Source organism: Apodemus sylvaticus, chromosome 10 (genome assembly GCF_947179515.1).
Source record: "Apodemus sylvaticus chromosome 10, mApoSyl1.1, whole genome shotgun sequence".
Lineage (NCBI taxonomy): Eukaryota > Metazoa > Chordata > Mammalia > Rodentia > Muridae > Apodemus > Apodemus sylvaticus.
In genome coordinates, this window is record NC_067481.1 from 14,097,492 (window position 1) to 14,119,585 (window position 22,094).

Sequence of the window (22,094 nt, forward strand, 5' to 3'; positions counted from 1 at the left end):
TTATCCACGGTACTACCTTTCAGCTAGTCAGATGAAGCCAGCGTCTCACCAAGAAGCCCCGCTCTGTCCCATGACAAGGCCCTTGTGCACCTTGCTATGCTCCACCGGACCTCTTCTTAAATTGCAGACTCCTGAAGAGGCGATCGGACTATCAGTTAGCCTCAAGTCTAGACCAAGCTGCCTTTTCTCAGGGACAACACCTATAGCAGCGTTTAGGTCTCCAATGTAAAAAACGTTTGCCCCGTGGAATCCTTAATTTAGAACTGAGATGTCTGGGGACAGAGGTGTCAGCGGCCAAGGTCTGGGGAGGGGAACTCTTTGGTTCCTTAACACTGATTTCCATTCTTTCTTCTGTATGAGGCAAATGCTATGACCTGAAGTCTGAGTCTGTGTTTGAAACAACACAGTGAAGAAGGTTGATGTTCACTCTGTCAAAATCTGGAGCGCTCCACTTGCCTCCTCAAGCACCGTTCAGGGCCTCTGCCGCAGCCTCCTACCGAAGCCTCTGAAGCTAGGACCACTCTGAGAGTTGAGAAAGTTTTATCTAATTATCTCCTTCCCTACTTTGAATTGGCCAACCACGTATCTTCTCCTGGTTTTATCAAAGCGGCTGCCAGCACAAAAGCACATCCAAATTTAAGCAGGCTTTAGTTAGCAGACTTAAAATTGATCATGCATTTTAGTTTCAGTAACTTGCAATTTCTATACCCTTTGATAATTCACTTTAAAGAGCAAACTGTCTTTAATGACAAGGCTTAAAAGAGGCGACCTTTCTGAACAAAATATGAAAGCTCAGAAGACAGAGTTCTTTTGAGGAACTGAATTCAAATGACCTTGTGTTCTGAAACTTTTCTCGCAGCATTTTTGATGTTTTACCTTTCCGTTCACCCTGAGACACAGAGCACAGACACCGCTGCCTTTCCTGGATGGTGATGCACTTCAATGAGGATGCTGTTAATTGTTAATTCAAATTCCCAGTTCCTTCCTTCTGCACTTTTCTCCACAGACTCCTTTAATGAGGTTGCTCGCCATCGAAAGCGCATGGCAGTTTCTGAAGACTCACTGTTAATATACAGCGTTTACAGAGGGAGCTCAGCGCATGAACCGTTCCCTTCCGGCCACCTTGCGGCCAAGGCTTTTGTGCAGTCTACGAAGCAAACCTATCTTCTGTTCCCATCTTAGACTTCCTCTTTCTCCACTGTCTCCCTTGATGGCTGTGCTCTGTGGAGCTCTTTGGTGAACGGGGAGGTCGCAGAATCAGGGTCAGATTCCCAAAAGGTCTCACTGCTGGGGAACTAGAAACTCACCGACAGGAACTGTGATCCATGCCAGGTGACTGAACTGCCAACTGTCCTGTAGCTTCCCTCACTCCTGCAGAACAGCTAGCACGCACACCTAGCCACAGCGGGAGCTTTCCTTTTCTGAGAGTTCCAAAGGCCTCATCGGCCACCACCTGCTGACAATTACGGGTGGACTAGGAAAGGCACAGGTGGGGGCTCCAGCATGGCGGTGACAATGATACCTGGCAATGTAACTCAACTGGGCACTCATGATGAACAATTAAAAGGACGAGCTCTTAGATGATTTTATAATGAGCTGCAGTATTTATCATTTATTTCCTGAGTATCTGCTTTCTGTCTCAGTAGTCACCTATATGCTCGGTGATAGCTCAGTGAGGAATTTCAAACATGCCAAAAGCCATTTTTCTTTCTTGTCCTTCATCAGAGAACTTTTGCAAAACCACTAGTGTCAGCTCTCCATGTCCATCACATTCAATCAAAAGTGATACCCCAGACACGCTTGGTGCACTGTATGGGAAATGGGATCTGGGTAATGTCAGATGTTCACCAGTGTTTGTAATTTCATAACCCTTGAAATAAGGAAAAGAAAGAATAGCAGGCAAGTTTCCAAAACTCCTACTGATATTTACTCATGGAAAACAAATATTCTTGAGTGGGAGTTCCAAAACAACTCAAAAAGTATTTTCATTTCATGCCGCTAATAACCTTGACATTGTCCGACCTCAACCTGCTTTTCATGGTCCCCACAGAAGCACAAAAGCATATACAGCCTTCTTTGTCCCAGGGACTAAGTCACCACTTGAGTATCAACTGTCCTCATTGGTTAGGAGGCTTTAACAGCTGTGCTATGATTTTGCTTAATGTGAATATTCTCGAAGCCTATGTAGTCATTCATAGGACACAAATGTATACTCCTGGAGGAGGTGTTAGGTGAGGAGGACATCTGAGAGGCACCATTCCACAAAGATGACTGAGTGCAAGATGCCAGCCTCCTCTTGATGGCTTTAGAAGTGGCTGTAAAACCTGGGTTTTCTTATCTTCCCCATGTCTCAGACAATGTTACAAGAAAGGACAACTAATCCCTGGACAGGAAGCAACGGGCAGATTTGGGCATGGGAAAGAGAAAAGAACGCTGAATAAACATAAATTCTCGCCCTGTCCTTGTGCAGTAAAGCAGATGACTGCAGCCCAAACCCTCCCACACCCCACATTTTTAGTGTCTCTAAAGGCCCATGGAACACCCCAAGCTCACTCAAATGAAACCAGAGCATCTTTGCAACTGCAACTCACAATTTCCTTGGCAAACCAGGGCAGGACTTGATGTGGGAAAAGCAGCCCAGGCTTAAACGCCATTCAGAAGAGCAAGCACGTTGCAGACAAACTAGAGCAGGGACAGGCATGGTTGCTGGCCACAGGCTGCATTCTCAAAATGTGGCCAGTTGCTGTTAGGTTCAAGGATAGTAGACAGATGCGACCATCAAAGCACCAACTATAAAGGAGGCATCAAGAAAGTAACAGGAAGCCAGAGCTGCCAGCACGTCATCCCTACCCCACACTCCTGCAGCCCCAGGGCTGCACATGATCCACACCACAAGCACGGCCCAGTCACCGGATGCTGGACAGCCGGTCCATGGCGTAAGTATGAACTGATCTTTGACACGGTATGAGGGATTTTCCTCCAAAGCAGAAATTGAGATAACCAGTATTTTTTGGGGGGGGAAACCATGTATACGCCATACTTAGAAGATGAGGTGAGATAAAATGTAGAAAGAAAACAGAATAGTATAAAAATGACATTTTAATATATGAACAATGAACATGGGAATAACATGAACAGGTTAAGCATTTTGATATGATACTACAATCGTGATTCTTATCATTCACAACTTTGAAGACCCTTGCAAAGCATTACCAAGGCGCACCACAAGCAGGCACCTCCTCCCAATATACAGCTTTCAGCATGTACTGCAGTACAAACATGGAGTCAGAAAGGAGATGGTAAACATAACCTAGGTAGACAAAAATGAAGCCAACCGGCGTATGGATGATGCATGGTTTTATGATCTTAATTACACGTAAGCATTAAAAAAAAAAAGCCATTGATCTCACAGTTTACAATATCCAAATCTTCAAACCTGCTGAATGAAGCTCTCCGTGCAGCCCAGAGGATTTTCATGTATTACACTCTCCCACGCATGTAGTTACCTGGAAATCAAAAATCCATGTTAGAGTTTTTAGTCAATTGTAAAATGTGTTACAATTCTGAAGGAGTTGGAGGTTCAAAAGGGTATTTACTATCAAAATTTCATCACATATGCCTATAAGCAACTGATCTTATCATCACCAGGCACACAGAATCTTTTGAAAAGTAAATGATTCACAAGTTCATTCCTTTTATTTTGATGCCAAGTAAGCAGCCCAGTCTGTGACTGTACTTAAAAGCAAGTTGCCTGACTGAACTGGACCATCAGTAAACATCACCTTGGTATGTGATATCACTGGGAGCCTTTAGGAAGGTCTCCGGCATCTTGCAGCTCTGTATTCTAGGACACTCCATCTCTGTGAATGGTTAACATCACAAAGCCATTGGCTTTGGAGTACAGTGCCAAACCCCCGGGGATAAGAGACTTTGAAGATGTGAGCCATCACAGGGAATTGCGTCATGCCAGTCTGAAAGGAAGATGATGTCTCCTTTAGTCCTCAGTTGGGCTTCAAGACTACACCTTGCTGGACTGCCCAGGTGAGGTCCCTACCTACTTGCCACACCCTGAATTTCCCAAATCTTGTTCTGATGAATCTAAGCCCCGTGATTAAAGAGGCGGGTGACGTCTCAAAGACAAGCTGTTCATTAAAAATGTCTTCCTTTCAAGACTTATCTTGTGTCTAGACATTTTAGTAAAGACTTGCAGGTCAAGGTAAAGGACTCCCAGGGGTACACAGCACAAATTAAGTGGAAGGCATGTCATTCACCGCTCAGACCTTCTGTTTTGGTAGGTGGTCAGTTCTTCTTGAAGGATAGATGCCCTCTTTTGCAGAAAGTTGACCTAGAAAGACATCTTATATGAGAGAAGGTAAATGCACATCAATACCTCACACACAATATGTTAGGATTTTTCTTTTTCTTTTTTCTTTTTTGCATTCCAAATGATTTTTTATTCGATATATTTTTTATTTACATTTCAAATGATTTCCCCTTTTCTAGACCCCCACTCCCCGAGAGTCCCATCAGCCCCCTTCCCTCCCCCTGTTTTCCCACCCAACCCTTCCCACTTCCCTGTTCTGGTTTTGCCCTATACTGCTTCACTGAGTCTTTCCAGAACAAGGGGGCTAGGATTTTTCTTAAACTCAGACAATCCACTGGATAACACTTGGAGGAAGTGAATATTAATGATGTATTTTCCTACATCTGGTCACATCCTGTCCCTACTGAAAATCCACCCAAGGCCACAGAGCCAACTACAAGCTTTGTCCTAGAGGCCATCTTAATTGGGTGCTATTGTGTCTCTGTGGCTCCCTCTCTCCTCATGACCTTCCTACCACTGCCCTCTTCTACCATGTCATTCACTCTGTCACCCTTTGGCCTGGGCCATTTTTCACTTGGGAACATTTGACTAAAGTCTCTTTGTCCTTCATTGCTGCTCAAAAGTCAGCCCTCCCATTGCTTCCCAACTGCTCACAGCGACCCTGCCTTGTCCCAAGCAGCGGTCCGTCCTCTGCATCTGATGCTCTAGACTTTCCTCACACCACCTTGTGGGTATGTTTTCATGGCTGTTCCTAAACTCTATGAGGTTTTCAGGAGAGGGACGACTCTGCCTATCTCCCAGTCCCCAGTTTCTTTTCCAGGGCTGGTATGCACTGGCTGTTTAATGAGCGAATGAGTGAGTGAAAAGAAAATTACTGCTTTCTGGAAACCTCAAATCCGTCCTGGGGATTCCCTGAGGTTAGACACAGGGTTTGGGAATGGAAAGAGCTTGTCCTGGGATTAAGCCGTCCTGACTTCCGGAACTCCCTGGCTTGGTCTCTAAGGCCCTAGGAGGGTTACTCAGCTCTTGCTGTGTCATCTGTGACACGGGGTTCCTGACAGTTGCTTCCCAGGTTCAGGAATGGTGAACTGTGCCTCACAGCAAATGCCCAGGCTGGACTTCACAGTAGGCGCCACCATGGAGTGGGGCTGGGGGACAGAAGCTGTTGCCAGGCATGATTTCTTCAATGAGATCTTTATAGTACATGTGACTACTTTGTAGTATAGATGTCTATGAGATCAATGACACCTATAGATCAGGCATCAATTCAAAACACCGTATTCACCCACATAAAAACAGTCTGGAGACAGCTTAACTATGGCTCAGCATAATCAAGAATCAGTGGCATTTGATCTCTGCAGAATTGTTTACTCTTGGTTCTTTGGTCTGAGCTGAAACTATGGCAACGCTGGTTTTGAGGCCTAGTTGTGCAAGGGTACAGCTGGTAGAACCAAAACCGAGCTTGGAAGAGAGGAACGCACAGGCTGCCCAAGTGGGTGTGGGTCACAGAGGTCCCTGGGCTTGCTCTCTTAGAACGGCGACCTGTTCTTCATGTTATCCGAGTGCTCAAATGACCCACAGGACAATTGATAATTTTGACAGATGCAAGGATCATACTGCTTTAACCTCCTTCCCCCACCCTGCATTGCAATTGATTGGAATTCCAACAATTTTCAAAAACACAGGCACCTGTGCTTTCAAACTAACTCTGCTCACTCTAAGGCCGCCTCCTCAGTGCAGCTGCCAACTCTGAGGGCCTCCTGCAGCTGGCAGCTCTCTCTCTGGATCAACATCCAGTTCCAGGAGCTTGGAGCAGCTTTTATTACAGTGAAATGATACCAACGATAACAGAAACCGTGCAGGTGGGTATTGGATTCCTCCCCTCCCCCACGTCTCCAAAATAAGACTCTCCTCTGAGGGGGTCAGGCCCTTGGTGCTGACCTCATGGACACTGTCCCATGAAGCGGATGGGCAGACCACCCTTCAGTGCTGCCCCGGCGCTGTGCTCTGCCCATTGTTTTCAGACTCAAAGGCAAGCGCAGCAGAGCCAGGAGCAGCCTCGGAAGGCTGGTGGAAAGGGCTAGAAGAGTCAGCTCTAGTTTGCTTCAGGCTGGCATGATGGCTCAAGCCTAGGGAGGCTGGGGCAGGGCTGACAGGAGCTGGAACCAGCCTATGTGTCCTCATAAATTCTAGGCCAGTCAGCCCAAACAAATTCTTCTTTTCTCTCCCCACCCCCTACTATGTAGTGTGGCTGGCTAGAAACTTACTATGTAGACCAACCTAGCCTTGAACTCACAGAGATCCACCTGCCTCTGTCTCCCTACTGCTGGGATTGAAGGTGTGCTCTGCTGCCATGCTTGGCTCCATACAGTCATTTTACATATTACAAACACTCAATGTGAGTATTACCAAACTACATTGGTTATTTTATTATTTTTTTAATTTTTTATTGAATATATTTTTCATTTACATTTCAAATGTTATACCCTTTCCTGGTTTCCCCCCTCCCAGAAAACCCCCAACCCATCCTCCCAGCCCCTGCCTCCAAGAAGATGCCCCTCCACCCAACCCACTCTCACCTACCCACCCCCTCAATTTTCCTACGCTGGGGCATCTAGTGAGCTTTCACAGGACCAAGGACCTCTCCTCCCACTGATGCCTGGTTATTTTATTATTTAATGAGCAGCTACAATGTACCAGGTATAGTTCTTAGCATTCAGAGTGCAGAAACCCTTCCCTTGTGGAACCATTTACATAAATTTGAATATCTTAAGTTTCAATGTGTGTTGGAAATGGGACTATGAAGATTCCTCACATAGGAACTGTAAACTCATAGGTATTCAGATGTGGTGGTATACACCTTTAATCCCAGCACTAGGAAGGCATAGGCAGACAGATCTTTGTGAGTTTGAGGTCAGCCTGGTCAGCATAGTGAGTTCCAGAATAATTAGAGCTATGTAGAGACATTTTATAAGCAAATGAACAAACAAAAAGCCACCCCCAAACAACAAACAAACACTCGCCAATACATAATAATACATAAAATACTTACTACATGGTGGGGCACACCTTTAATGGCAGTGCTGAGGAGGCCAAGGAAGTTCAAGGCCAGACTGGCCTACAGAATGATTCCAGGCCAGCCAGTGCTACAGGGTAAATCCCCCACCACCAAAAACAAAAGTAAAAACTCTTAAAATAATGCTCAGTACAGAAATATGTTGGGTATGTCATTCGTTTGTTTTGAGAAAAGATTTTCTTTCCTATGTAGTCCAGGCTGGCCCTAAATTTGTGATTCTCCTGCCTCATTTCCCAAGTGTTCATTTCTCACCTTACATTTTAAAAACCATATACTTCAGTAAGAAACATTAAATTTAATGATATTTTGCCTTGGCTTTAAAATATATACCTTTAAAAACCATGTAAACCATTAGGGAAATGCTTCTAAGTTAATGACACTTTGTCCCACTATACCTTAGCATAGCAAGGAATCGGCAATGTATCATAGAATGACACTTTGAACCCTGAACCAAGAAGAAAAGGTGAAATTGCACTGGGCTGTGAGTGAATTAAAGTCGCCCGCCTGACCCAGTTTCAGGAGACTGACAGAGCTCATGCTGGTGATGGGTAAATGTGGATCACAGAGTCCTGGTAGCAAGGCAGGATTAGGCTGTTTGCAAGCTCCTTTTCAGAATGTGTGTCCCACCTACGTCTTGGAATATTTCTGTTCTAGGAGTTACCTGTGACTTTAGGGAGGATATGGTGTCCTCAAGTTCTTGTCTTAGAGATGCTGGCATTAACCCTTTGAATTTTGTTTCATATTCTTGTCGTATGTACATTATCTAAAATGGAAAAAAATATCTTTTATACCCCAGAAATGTCTGTTTTGAATTTGAGAAATTTTTGAAAAATAATTATTCACCCCCAAACAGTTTTCTATATTTATTGTCAGAAAGCATCTAATAACATGACATAGAAATAAAGAATTCTATACATTGATAAGCTGCTTAGTTTGAGCATGTGCTTCTGGTACAGATGGCCCCGAGAATAATACTTTTTCTTTTAAACTCCCTCTTCACTGAGATGGCTTGCTTGCGACTCTTGCATCCAAGCAAGGTTCAGTTCCCAGGGCTGACTCCCTACTGCCTGTAGCTCCAGTCACTGTGCGTCTGACACCTCTCCTGCCCTCCACAGCACCAGGCATACACATGGTGCACACTCCACAGTACCAGGCATACACATGGTGCACACTCCACAGTACCAGGCACACACATGGTGCACACTCTCTAGCATGGAAACAAAACACTCACACATAAAATAAAAACAAATAAATCTTAAAAAAAAGCAAATCCTTGTTAACACAAATTTCAGTATTTTGTTAAGTAAAATAACATTTTTTTTTTTAAATCTCTGCTTACAGGGCATGTCACTGTGTCAACCCTGAAGCCTTTTCTGCACCAGGATAGCAGGACTAAACTGTGGTTGGGGACAACTCATAGCATGCCTTCGGTTTGATTGACATTCTAATAGATTACTAGAGGATTCACATGGTGCTGAGGAAGCCAACACTGGGGGATCTGTATGGCTGTGTCCCCAGGCCTCCAACATGGTGGACTGGTGGTGTGCCTATCACTGGACATTGGTGGCTCCATCTTTAAGATCTAAAGGATAAGTGAGGATTGAGGAAGTGACACCTTTGGAAGATTTGCATGGGTATTACACGAATATGCATGTACAAATGGCAGTGGCTTTCTATAGCTCTTTTCCTTGTAGCATAAGATGTAACAATTACTTTAAAGATTGACTATTGCAGTTTATTATATGTGAATTAACATAGTCTAAAGCTGAATTGCAGTTTATTATATCCACAGTTAATCAAACAACTAGAAATAAAGAAATGTACTAGGGAAATGCATACAACTGAATTCAAGTGGGCAGGGCAGGCCTACAGATTTGCTGGGATTGATTTAAAATCACTGTCCTGTAAATCCTAGTTCTTCTTCCACTAAGCTGAATTAAGGAAGAAATGTGTTACAGTGATTATTTTCATTACCTACTTAAGTCCCAAGGCAACTGTGCTAGAGCAAAGCTTTTGAACCTGTGGCTTGTGGTCCAAGATGACACTGTGGAAAACCAAGCAAGCAAGCAAGCAAGCAAGCAAACAAGCAAGCAAGCAACCAATCAACCAATCAACCAACCAACCAACCAATCAAGCAAGCAAGCAAGCAAGCAAGCAAGCAAACAAGCAAGCAAGCAACCAATCAACCAACCAACCAACCAACCAACCAACCAACCAACAAACCAACCAACCAACCAACCAACCAAAATGTAGCAACAGTAAAATTAAAATCAAGTAAGGTAAGGTGTTTTGGGCAGCACTTGTCTGTTTTCCATCTCTTGCCTTCCTGCAGCCCTGGTTCTAAACACATAACAGACACCTACACAGCAGCGCAGCATCTCTGATGAACAGTGTCTGGGACACACTAGCTCAGAGTCAAGGTTGTTCTATGCAGTGTTTTTACTGCACATACAGTTTTCTGCTCTTATGGAAATATAATGGTTTAAGTACAGAAAACAGAGACTTTTAGTATTTTACTATTGTCATTACTCAGCATGTATTAGGTTAGTATCTTTAAAAACATTATTTTTTTAATTTATTTTCTATATTCTTTGTTTACATTCTAAAAGCTTTCCCCTTTCCCCGTTCCCCCACCCCATATGTCCGATAAAAGTCCTCTTCTCTCCATCCATTCTCCTATCTTTCCCCCTCCCTTTTCTCTGTCCTGGTACTCCCCTACAATGCTGGATCAAGCCTTTCCAGGATTAGGGCCCTCTTCTTTATTCTTCATGGTAATCATTTGATATGCTAATTGTATCTTCAGTATTCAGAGCTTCAGGGCTAATTAATATCCACTTATCAATGATTACATTCCATGTGTATTCTTTTGTGATTGTGTTACCTCGCTTAGGATGATATATTCTAGTTCCATCCATTTTCCTAAAAAATTCATGAATTCATTGTTTTTAATTGCTGAATAGTACTCCATTGTGTATATATACCACATTTTCTGTATCCATTCCTCCATTGAGGGATATCTGGGTTCTTTCCAGCTTCTGGCTATTATAAATAAGGCTGCTACGAACATAGTGGAGCATGTGTCCTTACTGCATGCTGGGGAATCCTTTGGGTATATGCCCAGGAGAGGTATAGCAGGGTCCTCTGGAAGTGTCATGTCCAGTTTTCTTGGGAACCGCCAGACTGATTTCCAGAGTGGTTGTACCATCTTACAATCCTACCAGCAGTGAAGGAGTAAAAACATATTTTTAAAAATATATTTTAAAGATCAATGTGTGTGTCTGTGTGATTATATACCACTTGTATGTGGGTATCCATGAAGGCCAGAAGACACACTGGATACCTAGAGTTGGAGTTGCAGATGGTCTTGAACTGCACAACATGGAATCTGAAAACTGAACTCAGGCCATCTGGAAGAGCATCAGTGACTCTAACTACGAAAAATCTCTCTAACTCCACTGATCATTTTCTCATATGCCAGTATGGTGGGTGCATACCATGTTTCCTATGTAGTCAGAGGACAGCTTTGCAGAGTTGGTTCTCTCCTTTGTCTTTATATGGAGTCCAGAGCCTGCCATGGTAACTGCCATTAGCCTTTACCCGTTAAGCCTGGATTATTATACTTTAAACTGTCTTGTGTAGTTTGATCTTAGTCGGGCAGTGGCCGCGCACGCCTTTAATCCCAGCACTTGGGAGGCAGAGGCAGGCAGATTTCTGAGTTGGAGGCCAACCTGGTCTACAGAGTTCCCAGGACACCCAGGGCTACACAGAGAAATCCTGTCTTGAAAAACAAACAAAACAAAAGAATGTTTGATCTTAAAAACTGCTGAATTGTTGATGTTCATAAAAATTCATTAACAATTTTTGTCTTAGGATTCAAATAGAATTTCTAGAAATTTCTGATATCGTGACAAATATGTACCAATCAATTTTCATGTATTTATTCAAAGGAGAATTTTCATTATGTACTATTATAAAGTCAAAAAATTGATAGACTTTGAAAAACATTGAGGATTTTCTACATCATTCTGTATTAAATATTTAGAAAAGATTTAACTATGTAAAACTAAATAATCACATCTATTTCATTAGTATATAAAACTGCTTTGTCTTTAGTAAGTTGTAAAATTACATATATACCAAAGACTTGTTTTAAAGTAAATTTATTTTTGATTTAATATTGGTAAATGTTTAATTTGTATATCTATTTTATACATCTATATAACTAGTATTATATAAAATCTCTCAGGTAAAAAGGGTTGTAAGGGAAAAGAATAAAAATTTAGAATATAAGTTTTGATTTAAAGAATTATGTTATTTCTATTTGTATGTATGCATGCATGCACGCACACACACACACACACATATATGTGTGTGTGTGTGTATATATATATATATATATATATATATATATATATATATATATATATATATATATATATATACACATACATATGTGTCCAGGGGAAAAACGAAACACATACTTTTTAAACCTTGTCTTTAGGAAGGCATTTGTTGAGACTTCTTACGCTGTATGCTGACTGATAGTTTTTGACAACACCTGAAGTTGTGTTCCTGCTTTTAAACGGGACTCAGATGCTTTACTTTGTTAAGGAATGCCTCCATACTGGATATCTGAAGGGCCACTTGGCTGGGTATAAAAACGTTTCACCTACTTTCTTTCTGAACTCTGGACTATTTCACTATTTCTCCCCAACCCCCATCTTTTTAAAAATTCAGTGTGTGAGATTTTTCTTCTTTTTAAATTTGTATTTTTTTGTTTATATCCCAAAGACATTTTTCAACTTTAAGTGATTATCTATTTAGTATTTCTGCATACTGCAACTTCTTCTTATGATTTCAGTGAGACTGAGCGAATTAAAAAGTGCCCCTGGAAAATGTAAACTTACTTCTCTTAAGAGTGAGACTTCCCATTAGGAAAAAATATTACTACTCTGCATCTAGAAGTTCCAATCCTGATTTAAAAAAATCATTATACCAAACAGAATTGTGTTGCTTTAATAAAATCATGAAAATCTTTAGCCAATGTTTTTATTCCATTTATAAGTCACTAATGTTGAATATGAATATTCTATGTCAAATACAATTCTAAGTGTTCAACGAGGAGCTCATTCTGTTGACCAAATGAGACAGACTAAGTATGAAAGGTAAGTGATAATATGAACTCAGGTACTATAAATTTTAGGTATATTCCTTTTAAATTTTATTTTGTTTGAGACAAGGGTCTGTCTGCGTAACCCTGGCTGGCTTGGAGCTCACTTTGTAGATCATGCTGGCCTTTAAATCACAGAGACTGGCCTGCCTCTGCCTCCTGAGTGCTAGAACTAAAGGCACGCATCACTAAGCCCAGCCCAAGCACATATTTTTTATATACTTGTTATATAGTTTAAGAAATCATTTCAAGTGGTACAAAATAGTCCTTGTACCAACAAAGGAAAAGGAAGTCACAGCCTATAAGAATAGCTTTCTCCATTATACACCTCTGTCTTTCCTAGCATAGGAGGGAACAGGCATGCACAACTGATACCCTTCCAGTATCCACATAGGAAAAATTTATTTTTATTTTATGTGTATGACTGTTTTACCTTTATGTATAATGTATATATGTGCATCATGTGTGTGCCTGGAGCTTGTGGAGCCAAACAAGGACATTCGATCCTCTGGAACTGAAACATGGCTATGAGCTGCCATGTGGGGACTAGGAACTAAACTCAGGTCTTCTGGAAAAGCAGCCAGTGCTCTAACTACTGAGAAAGCTCTTTTCTCAGTCACTCCCCTGAGTGTCCTATTGCTTTAAAAATTTAACATACTAAAGATTTAAACATAAGATAAAAATCTAAGACAAGAAATTTATAAATCTCCCCAAATACACATTTAAAGCCCAGCCAGTGAAGGACATATTTGTTACAAGGCATAAGACCTCTTGCTGCTGTTGCTTTTCTATATGTTTATTTTTATTTCTTCTCTTTTTTCTTAAAAAAAAGATTTTGTTTATTTCTATGTGAATGAATGTTTGCCTGCATGTATGTCTATGCCCCATGTGCATGCAGTGTCTGAGGAGGCCAGAAGAGGGTGTCAGATTCTCTAGAACTGGAGTTACACCCATGTGTTACTGAGAGCTAACACGTGGGTGCTGGGAACGAAACCTGGGTCCTCTGGAAGAGCAGCCAGTGCTCCTAACCACAAAACCATCTCTCTAATCCCCATATGTTTCTTGAGGAAAATAGGGCATCTTGAGAAAGCCTTGCCAAGCAAAGGGCTGGTGAAGGCTGACACAGCCTGGTTTGGGGAATGGACATAGTGAGGTCATGACTCCCTGCACACCTGGAATTGAGCTAAAGCAGTTTGATATAGAATAGAACCTGTTTCCTGCTGCCACTCCCTTTGCTGTTCCTTAGAATACTGGCCACAAAGAACAAAGTAAACTAGGCAAATGCCACTTTTATGTGGTCTAATCCTTAGAACTTGCTCTCTGGTAATTGGGTACAGCAAAGCTGTACACTGGAGAGGAGTTTTTGGCTCAGTCAGTTACCATTGGACCACCAGGGTAATGCTCTTGAAAGAATAAGCAGTACTGGCCAGTAACTGACTGAGAGGAAGCTGCTGCTTACCAGCTTGTCACCACGGGACTTGCCCAGCACTGTGGAGTAGGCACTAGGCAGTGCCTTCTTTATTCTTTTCTCTGGTAGTGTAGTGGCCTTTTAACTAAGTTTTCATACAGCCTCCTATCTTGCAATGTCCATTGGTGTCTTCTTTCATCTGTTTGTAACCTATCTCTTCTCTAGCACAGCTAAGCTGTGAATGACACATACCTCCATCTGACTCAGGGTGTGTTCTAGTTTCATTTCTGTTATGATAAAAATCTCTGATCCTACAAACAACCAAACAACAAGCTAAAGCCAAGTTAAAAAAATCAACAATTAGGGGATGAAAGGACATATTTTAGCTCCCAGTTCCAGGGTATAGTCCACTGTTGGAGAAGTCAGGGTTGGAGGAACTTAAAAAAGCAAATAGCTAGTTACAGCACATCCATAGTCAAGGGCAGAGAGAAGAGAGTGCAGGCATGTTCTCTTACTTGTGCTCAGTCCACGTTTTCTACTCTCTCATACAGGTCAAGAGGCCATGTGTAGGGAATGGTGCCACCATCAGTGGGCTGGTTCTTTCCATATCAGTCAACCTGAGTAAGACAGTCCTCCAAAAACACACCCAACAGGCCAACCTGATCTAGGCGATCCTTTACTGAGACTCTGTTCTCAGATGATTCCAAGTTGTGCCAAGTTTAGAATGAAAGCTAAATACTTCAATGCATTTGGCATAAAGTAATGATGGGAGATAAACATTATGGGAGACCAACCATGAGATATCAAGTGCTGCTACACCACTCTCTTCTTTCTGCCTCCTGACATTTCTTCCAGTGTTGATTATGGGATAAACTAGACTTAAAATAGACTAAGAAGCAAGAGAAGGCAGAACTGATCCAATCAAAGGCCTTGGTGGACATAAAGATCTTTGAGGAAAGGGTAAAACTGGGCCACGTAACTCATATAGTGTGGGCTAATGGATGGCTCAGTGGGTCAAGGTGTTTGCCACCAAGTCTGAAGACCTGAGTGGAACTCCATGACCCCATATGGCAGAAAGAACAGATTCCTGGCAAATTGTCCTCTAATCTCCACATGTATGGTATGGTATGCCCTGCCCATGCCAATAAATAAAAATTTAAAAATGATTAAAATCATTAGTATAGGATCCTATTGCACCAACAAATGAATATACTAAGCAACAAAACTTTGGAAGGCTGATTTGTTTTAAGAACTCTAGAAGGGAGTTTCTAGGGCTGTCAGGCCATTTCTGTCTTACCCTCCACTCCCAGTAGTCTCAAAAAGCAGCATGTATGATCATCTGTTCTTCCACATTTTTAACCACATCACTCTAGTGAGAGCCTAGCTTCCTTTGGCCACTGCGAGACTCATTCACCTTTCCACTTTTCTTCCTCTGACTTCCTCTATCAAAGTCCATTTGGAAACCCAGAGCACATAACCAGCATTGGCATGGTGAAGCCTGGCTGCACCGCAGCAGCCTGGCCTTCCCTCCAAGCATGGCACCAGCAAGAATTTGTCAATCTTTATAAATGACTGTGGAGACAGGGTATCCCTAAGTGGAGTAACTGATAACACTGAAACTCAGGAGAAAGGGGAGATGCAGGACTCCATTGACAATTTTTTCTCTCTGTCTCCACTGGTATCATCTTAGTCTGGAATGTATGCATCTTACACCACAATATTTAGGTTTGCTTTTCAAGTAGGATCAAACTTCAAGTCTTCTCTGTTATCCAGAAGGCCATGTGCCCCAAGGCCCTGCCCACCTCTCACTGGTGCTGGCCCGCCTTGCTTCTGAGCTGCTGCTTTGCTTACATTTTTCAGTGGGTCAAGCAGTCTGTGCTTTTGCCCAACACAGGGCCTTTAAAATTCTTCTTCCCTTTTATTAAAAGTGATTTCTATTTTCTATCTTTAATTAAAAAGCAATGAATTAACTAGTGTGTGCGTGCTTGCACGCAGGTGCCATTGCACAAAGGTGGAGCTCAGAGACAACTCTCAAGAGTTAGCTTTCTTTCTACCCTTGCTGGGGCTGTCAGTATTGCTATTTCTGCTCTTGTGCTGTCCCAGGCTTGCTTGTCTGTAATTGGGGGATTCTGTCTCTGTCTCCTGTCTCAAAGTAGGCATGCTGTGGTTGCAGGTGTGGTCCAAGGCATTAGGCTTCTGCTGTGTTTAGGGTGAGTGCAGGGGAGTGAACACTGGTCACCAGGCTGTGTTTACTCGCTGAGCCATCTCTGTAGCTCTACACTGTTACTTTGTGGACGTTTACCACTGCATCCATCCACATCTCTGGATCCTGAGGCTTCCTGTTCTAGGTTAATGATAAGGAAGCTAGCTGTGGGGGCTGGAAGTCAAAGATCAGAGGCTGCATGGCCTAGTGTCTGGATAGGGTCTCCTTGGTGATGGTCCATGCGTGTCTTTCTTTGCTGTGTACACAGACAGTGAGCTCTGGTCTCTTTCTGTTCTATAACATAGGCCCTCATCCTGACTTAATTAGCTCCCAAATGTTCCATCTGCAAGTTCCCTGAGGATGGAGGGCTCACCACATGAGTTGGGCTGGATGTGTGTAAGCAGGCATTCAGTTCATATGGGTAGATTGTCTCAGGACTTGGCCTACAATGTGGGTCTCTAAGTGGGAAACCATTATTTGATGCCATGTGACTGGATTTAAGGGAAGGATGTCAACTTAAAACTCCATCCCTGGACTGGATTTCTACCAATTAGAAACACAGGGAAGTTCAGGGAGAAGGACTGATGTTTTAGTCATTGTGGACTGATTTGCTGGTGAACCTGTTCTTGGCTTATCGGAAGGCTGCAAAGCAAATGGAACATGACTGGTGTGTGGATTATAGTGGGAGTAGAAGAAGAAGAGAGGAGGAAGAGAGTTAGGCTCACTGTGCTCTTAAAGAGAGGAGCACAGTAGAGCACCATGGTGGGTGGGGCTTCATGGGGGTTTTGAAGGGCAGGTCAGAGGACATAGGCAGGAGCAGGGGAGGTTAGCTACCTGCTATTGGGAACAAAGTAAGCAGAAATGCGGAGGGTTTTGCCTTTGTAGAGCAAAAAAGTTTCTGCATTGGCACTTTAGAGGAGTGAGAATTTAGAACTTACATGTCTGATTTTCTGGTTTGAAGAATAGAAATGAAAGAAAACAGTGTAAAAGATGATGCAAAGAAAAAAATCTGCAGTGCAGCAGAGAAAATGCAATGCCTTCTAAGAAATGCCATCATTATCGGGGTTAAGGTGTGCAGTGTTGCCACAGCAACTGCCAAGAAAGATCCATTTTAGGAAGGGTGCTTGCTCTCTCTGCAGCACGGCTCATATGGCTTGAATCTCAAATATAAAGTGAAAACGTAGAGAAACCATACTTTTCTTAACAACCTAAATATTCATCCCTGCTCTTTCTTCAGTATAACTTCTCTTGGCTCTTTGTTCAAAGGATGTCTCCCTGCCCTTGAATGCAGCTTGCTGGAAGTCTTCATTCACTGTGCAGATGGACCAGTTTCCAGCAGGCTGGAGGGAAGTGGTTCCTGGTTAGGCCAGACACCCCACAGCTCTGCAGGCAAGCCAGGGTCTGGAGAGCTAAGCAGCTGCTAACCTCAATATTTAAAAGGTAGCATGGAATAGTTATGGGAAACGGTGACTTTTTCCAGTGTTCTGGTTCTATGGAAAGAGTGGTGGCTTCAAAGTAACAGAACCATTTGGAATGAGTGCTTTGATCACTGCTAGATGCTCTAAGTCAAACGATTCTCTAACATTAAGAAGGAAATAGAGGCCTGTTGAGGCTACTGAGAATGATAACACTTAGGAAGTGTGAGAGCGGGAAGAAGCCCAAAGAGAAAATGACTGGGAACTGCCCACGCCTGCTCATGAGCCAGAGAGTCAAACACATGCTGCACACTGAGGTTGTGAAATACTACACACGAGTGTGACAATTTAAGGCCATTGCCTATAAGCTGCACGCTGGGCGGCATCACCGAGAGCTGGCACATGGCTATGTGTGAGAAGCTGCTGGCATCTCAGCTGCTGGTGGGCAATAGGGACACATTATGCGGCTGTCTTTCCTCTTCTCTGTCCCACCCAGGGTTGGAGTGAAGAGCGAGACAGGACCTAACTCAATCATGATGTCACAAATGACTGATAAAGGCTTGGACACATGATCCTGGCACCCAAACTCAGGGACAGCACCAGGCATCGGCTCTCTGACCTCATCCACCAGCCTTTCCTTTCCCTCAGGGGATGTTGGTAATGTTACTGCTGTCTTGCTAGAGTGGAGTGAAAACAGACTGGCTGTAAAGCTACTCCAGGGGAGGATGAGTGGGAACTGGGGTGAGAACCTGGGCCCTTAACAGACTGTTCCTGAAGTTAGTGTTTTTCTGAGATACTCTAGTTTTTGTCAGTTGTGATCATAATAGTCTAGATCAAGACAATGCAGAACAAGCAAAATATTAACTTGCACGATGCATGTTACATTCATTAGACCAAAGTCTGTGAACCTCAGGTTGCAAGTTTACCAGTGTGGTAGTGCATGCCTGTCATTGCAGCCTCAAGAGGCTAAGACAGGATCACTAAGACTTCGAGGTCATCCTGGGCTATATAGAGACCAGTCTTAACAAATGCATATAGATAAAAAACCCAAACAAACCCATTTGAACTGAAACCAAAACAAAACTTCAGTATGCAGACCAAGTTGGCTACCTACCAATTTTGTAAATAAAGTTTTACTGGAACACAGGCTGTTTCTGAGCGACCATGGCGGAATTTAATAGTCACTGCAGGGCCCCTATGGCTCCTAAGCCCGAAAATATTTGCAACTTGGCTCTTTATACAAAGTTGGCTACTCCCTAAACTGTATGAACTATCAGTGGCACAGGGTAGAGGTTGTGTTAATTTTGCTGACAGCTGAAGCCCCAAGGCTTAGCATGGTGCCTGGCGTATGGTGGCAACTCAATAAATATTTGCTGCTGAATGAATCCAAATCTCAGTTCCCACAACTGCTGGTGTTAAGTCAGTCTTTATCTTAAAATGACAGGATCCTCAGAAAGTCTAGAGTAAATTAATCACAAAAGCTTTCCCTAAATACAAAGAGTAGATTCTTTCATCATGGAATTGCAGTTCTTAATCAGCACAGTGGCTATTAATAAGTAGGCCAGCTTCAAAGCTGAGAGAGTTGGAGGTAAACACCCAGGCCTACAGAGTGCTGAGATCAAAAGGGATCTTGGAGATTCCCGGGAAGGGAAGGCAGGAGTTGGTCTCATCCACAGTGCTTCCTTCCACCCGGCCTCGCCTTCACTGCTATCAGATTTTCTACAGAGGGATGACAGAAAATGACCCAGGCCTCTGTCTTCTGTAACAAAATGCCAGGTCTTTTCTGCCTAGAGTTCTCTCCGTCTGTTCTCATTTCTCATGTTTCTCTTCCTAATAATATCATTCTTAATGTTTCTTCCTTGCCTGTCCTGTGAGCAATTCCCTCCCTCCATGAAAGTCTGGCTTGGGTCTTTAAAGACCCTGGCTAAGCACAGGAGGGCTATCTGCAGAGGAAATGAGAGAGGATGATGTATGGAGGCTGGGAGGTAGATGCTGAAGGGCTTGTATACCTGGAGAGTTGAGTCTACATGAGCCAGAGGTCAGTGATCTTTCAATTTTATAAAGCACAGCTCAGAAAAGGCTTGGGAACAATAAAGTTTGGAGGAGGGACACAGTGACTTCTATTTACAGGGTTTGAACTTCTTAAGAGAGCACTAGTTCTATCTGGTCAAGACTAGACTCCTGTTAAGGTAGTTTGTATTACCTAAAACCTAAATTCAAATGGAGGGCAAACGAAGGAAGATTTCTCAAGTTCATAAGTGACTTTTAGTAAAGGACCCCAAAAGACTTGCAGGCTGAAGGTGGTATTCAGTGTGGCTGAGGGGAGCTTGGAATTTTATTGATTCTTGGGCATTGAAGTAAGGTGGTAACACTTGACATACAGTGAATGGGGCAAATGGCTGAACAAAATCATAGTTGGGTAAGTATGTGGGATCTTGGAATTGTGATGGGCAGTGAAGGTCATGCCAATGGTTAGATGTAATGAAGCAGGAGAAAGTTCAGAAAGTGAAGGAAAACCACATTCACAGATATTTGATACATGCCAGATACTATAGGACGCACCTGACATATACTTTCCCATACTATAAAAAACACTTTCAAATCTTTGTGTGAAATCTGAAAGGTAAGATGTCATTACAGCCAACAAGGAAATGGCTCACAGTGGTAGCTGTCTGCTAGGAGAGGAGAGACCTGGATATCTAACCCCACACTGTCCCCTGTGACTGGGAAAGGGGGGGGGGAAGACGAAGCTAGACTACAGCAAAGACATCGCACAAGAAGGCTAGCCTGAGATACCAGGGGTAGCTGCTACTGCGATCTAAAAAGGTGAGGTACTCCCCTGAGATATCACCTCTGAGGTCACAGAGAAGAAGCTGAGAACAGCAAGAGGGAGTGAGAGGAGAGGGTCTACAGCACACCTGAGTGAGAGGAGAGGGTCTACAGCACACCTGAGTGAGAGGAGAGGGTCTACAGCACACCTGAGTGAGAGGAGAGGGTCTACAGCACACCTGAGTGAGAGGAGAGGGTCTACAGCACACCTGAGTGAGAGGAGAGGGTCTACAGCACACCTACCACAGGGCGGAGGGATGAGTGGATGAAGGTGGCCTGGAAGTGGGTGGAGGGTGACATGGATGGGGCTGCCCTGCCTTCGTGTGATGCGCCAGAAACATGGCCATGAGGAAGTATGAGCGCAGGGCATGAGGAAAGCCACAGTAGAGACCTAACGACTACAAGCTAGAAGGGGGAGGTGGTTAAGAATGCAAGGGCTCTCTGGATGGTGACGGACAACACAGGACTCCACCGAGACATCCATACATGGAGGAGAGAGGAGAATGGAGAGACCAGGAATGCTACAGAAGAAAGATGGGTCTATGCATCTAACCAGTGAGGTGCATGGCTTCTGCTCTCATAAAACACAGGAGCAGGCAGGTGGCAGATGCAACTGACATCACAAAGAAGCAAAAAAAAACAAAAAAACAAAACAAAAAAAAACCCCAAACAAGACAAAACCAAACCAAAGACAGTGAACAACAAACCCAAGAACAAAACCCAAAACAAAATCCTGGTGATTGTCTATCACATGCCTTGAAAGTCATTACCAGAGAAGAAACAGCGACCTAGGGGGCATATATATTACTCACAAGAGAACTTGGTGAGCAGTGGTACTAGAAAGCAAGGGGTTTTAAGATGGGGTCAATCTTGATAAATATAGTATTTCCTATTTTGAAGCAAAACTTAAAATAAAAGGTCCCCATCTAACTTTCACTCAGAATACCTGATTTAGTCAGATTTTTGACCTGGTTTAAAGGCATTTTTCAAGAGGCAATTTATGACTGCTTTCGCTTCTGCATATTTAAATTCTTGAAAGTTATAAAGAAGTTAAACCTCTCCCTCAAATTACCAATTATCTCATGTTTGAGAAGGCATGTCTTGCCAGATATGGTATTCTATACAAAACACAAACCAACAATACAAAGGCAGCCATTGCCTGGCTGATGCACCCAGGACTTCCTGTAGGCAGCTCCAATTAACATTAATGAGGGGTTTGTGCAGAAATCCCCTTACCTCCTCACTAAACGGAACAGAAACTACACTACCGCACAGCAGCAAACTTCAACATACCATTGTAAAAAGTCAATGGATAAATGCATGGGCCAGTCACTTTTGCACAACAGAGGGAAGAGGATTTTCCTTCAGTTCAAAGTTTGGGAGCACAGCATTTTCCAAAAGTACCATCTAGCCTTCTTGAAACAGGCCTGATCAGGAACCAAGAGGCGATACTTGCTTTGGACGCAGAAGACTAAGTGGACCTTGCAGATGGATAAGGGTGTAGGAGAGGCTGCAGAGTGGCATGCCCAGGAGTTTCCTTTGCTTGGGGGTGGATGGAGGTCAGGAGTAAGCAGTTAGGACTTTGAGGCTCCCACCCAGGCCTCCTTGATCTGAGAAAATGGAGCCAGTCATGATTTCTGATTGGGAGGTTGATGTCCTGATCCCCAGG

At 43.2% G+C, this 22,094-nt stretch overlaps 1 protein-coding gene across 1 annotated transcript in view; it reads right to left on the reverse strand.

Moving 5' to 3' along the window:
* Positions 1–3,383: 3,383 nt before the first annotated feature.
* Positions 3,384–22,094, reverse strand: part of Cep112 (centrosomal protein 112) — a 468,121-nt gene continuing 449,410 nt past the window's right edge. The window contains 3 exon segments of the mRNA XM_052196570.1: positions 3,384–3,506; positions 4,281–4,345; positions 8,062–8,163. Of these exon segments, the coding sequence (XP_052052530.1) occupies positions 3,503–3,506; positions 4,281–4,345; positions 8,062–8,163 (171 nt within the window). The 3' untranslated portion in view covers positions 3,384–3,502.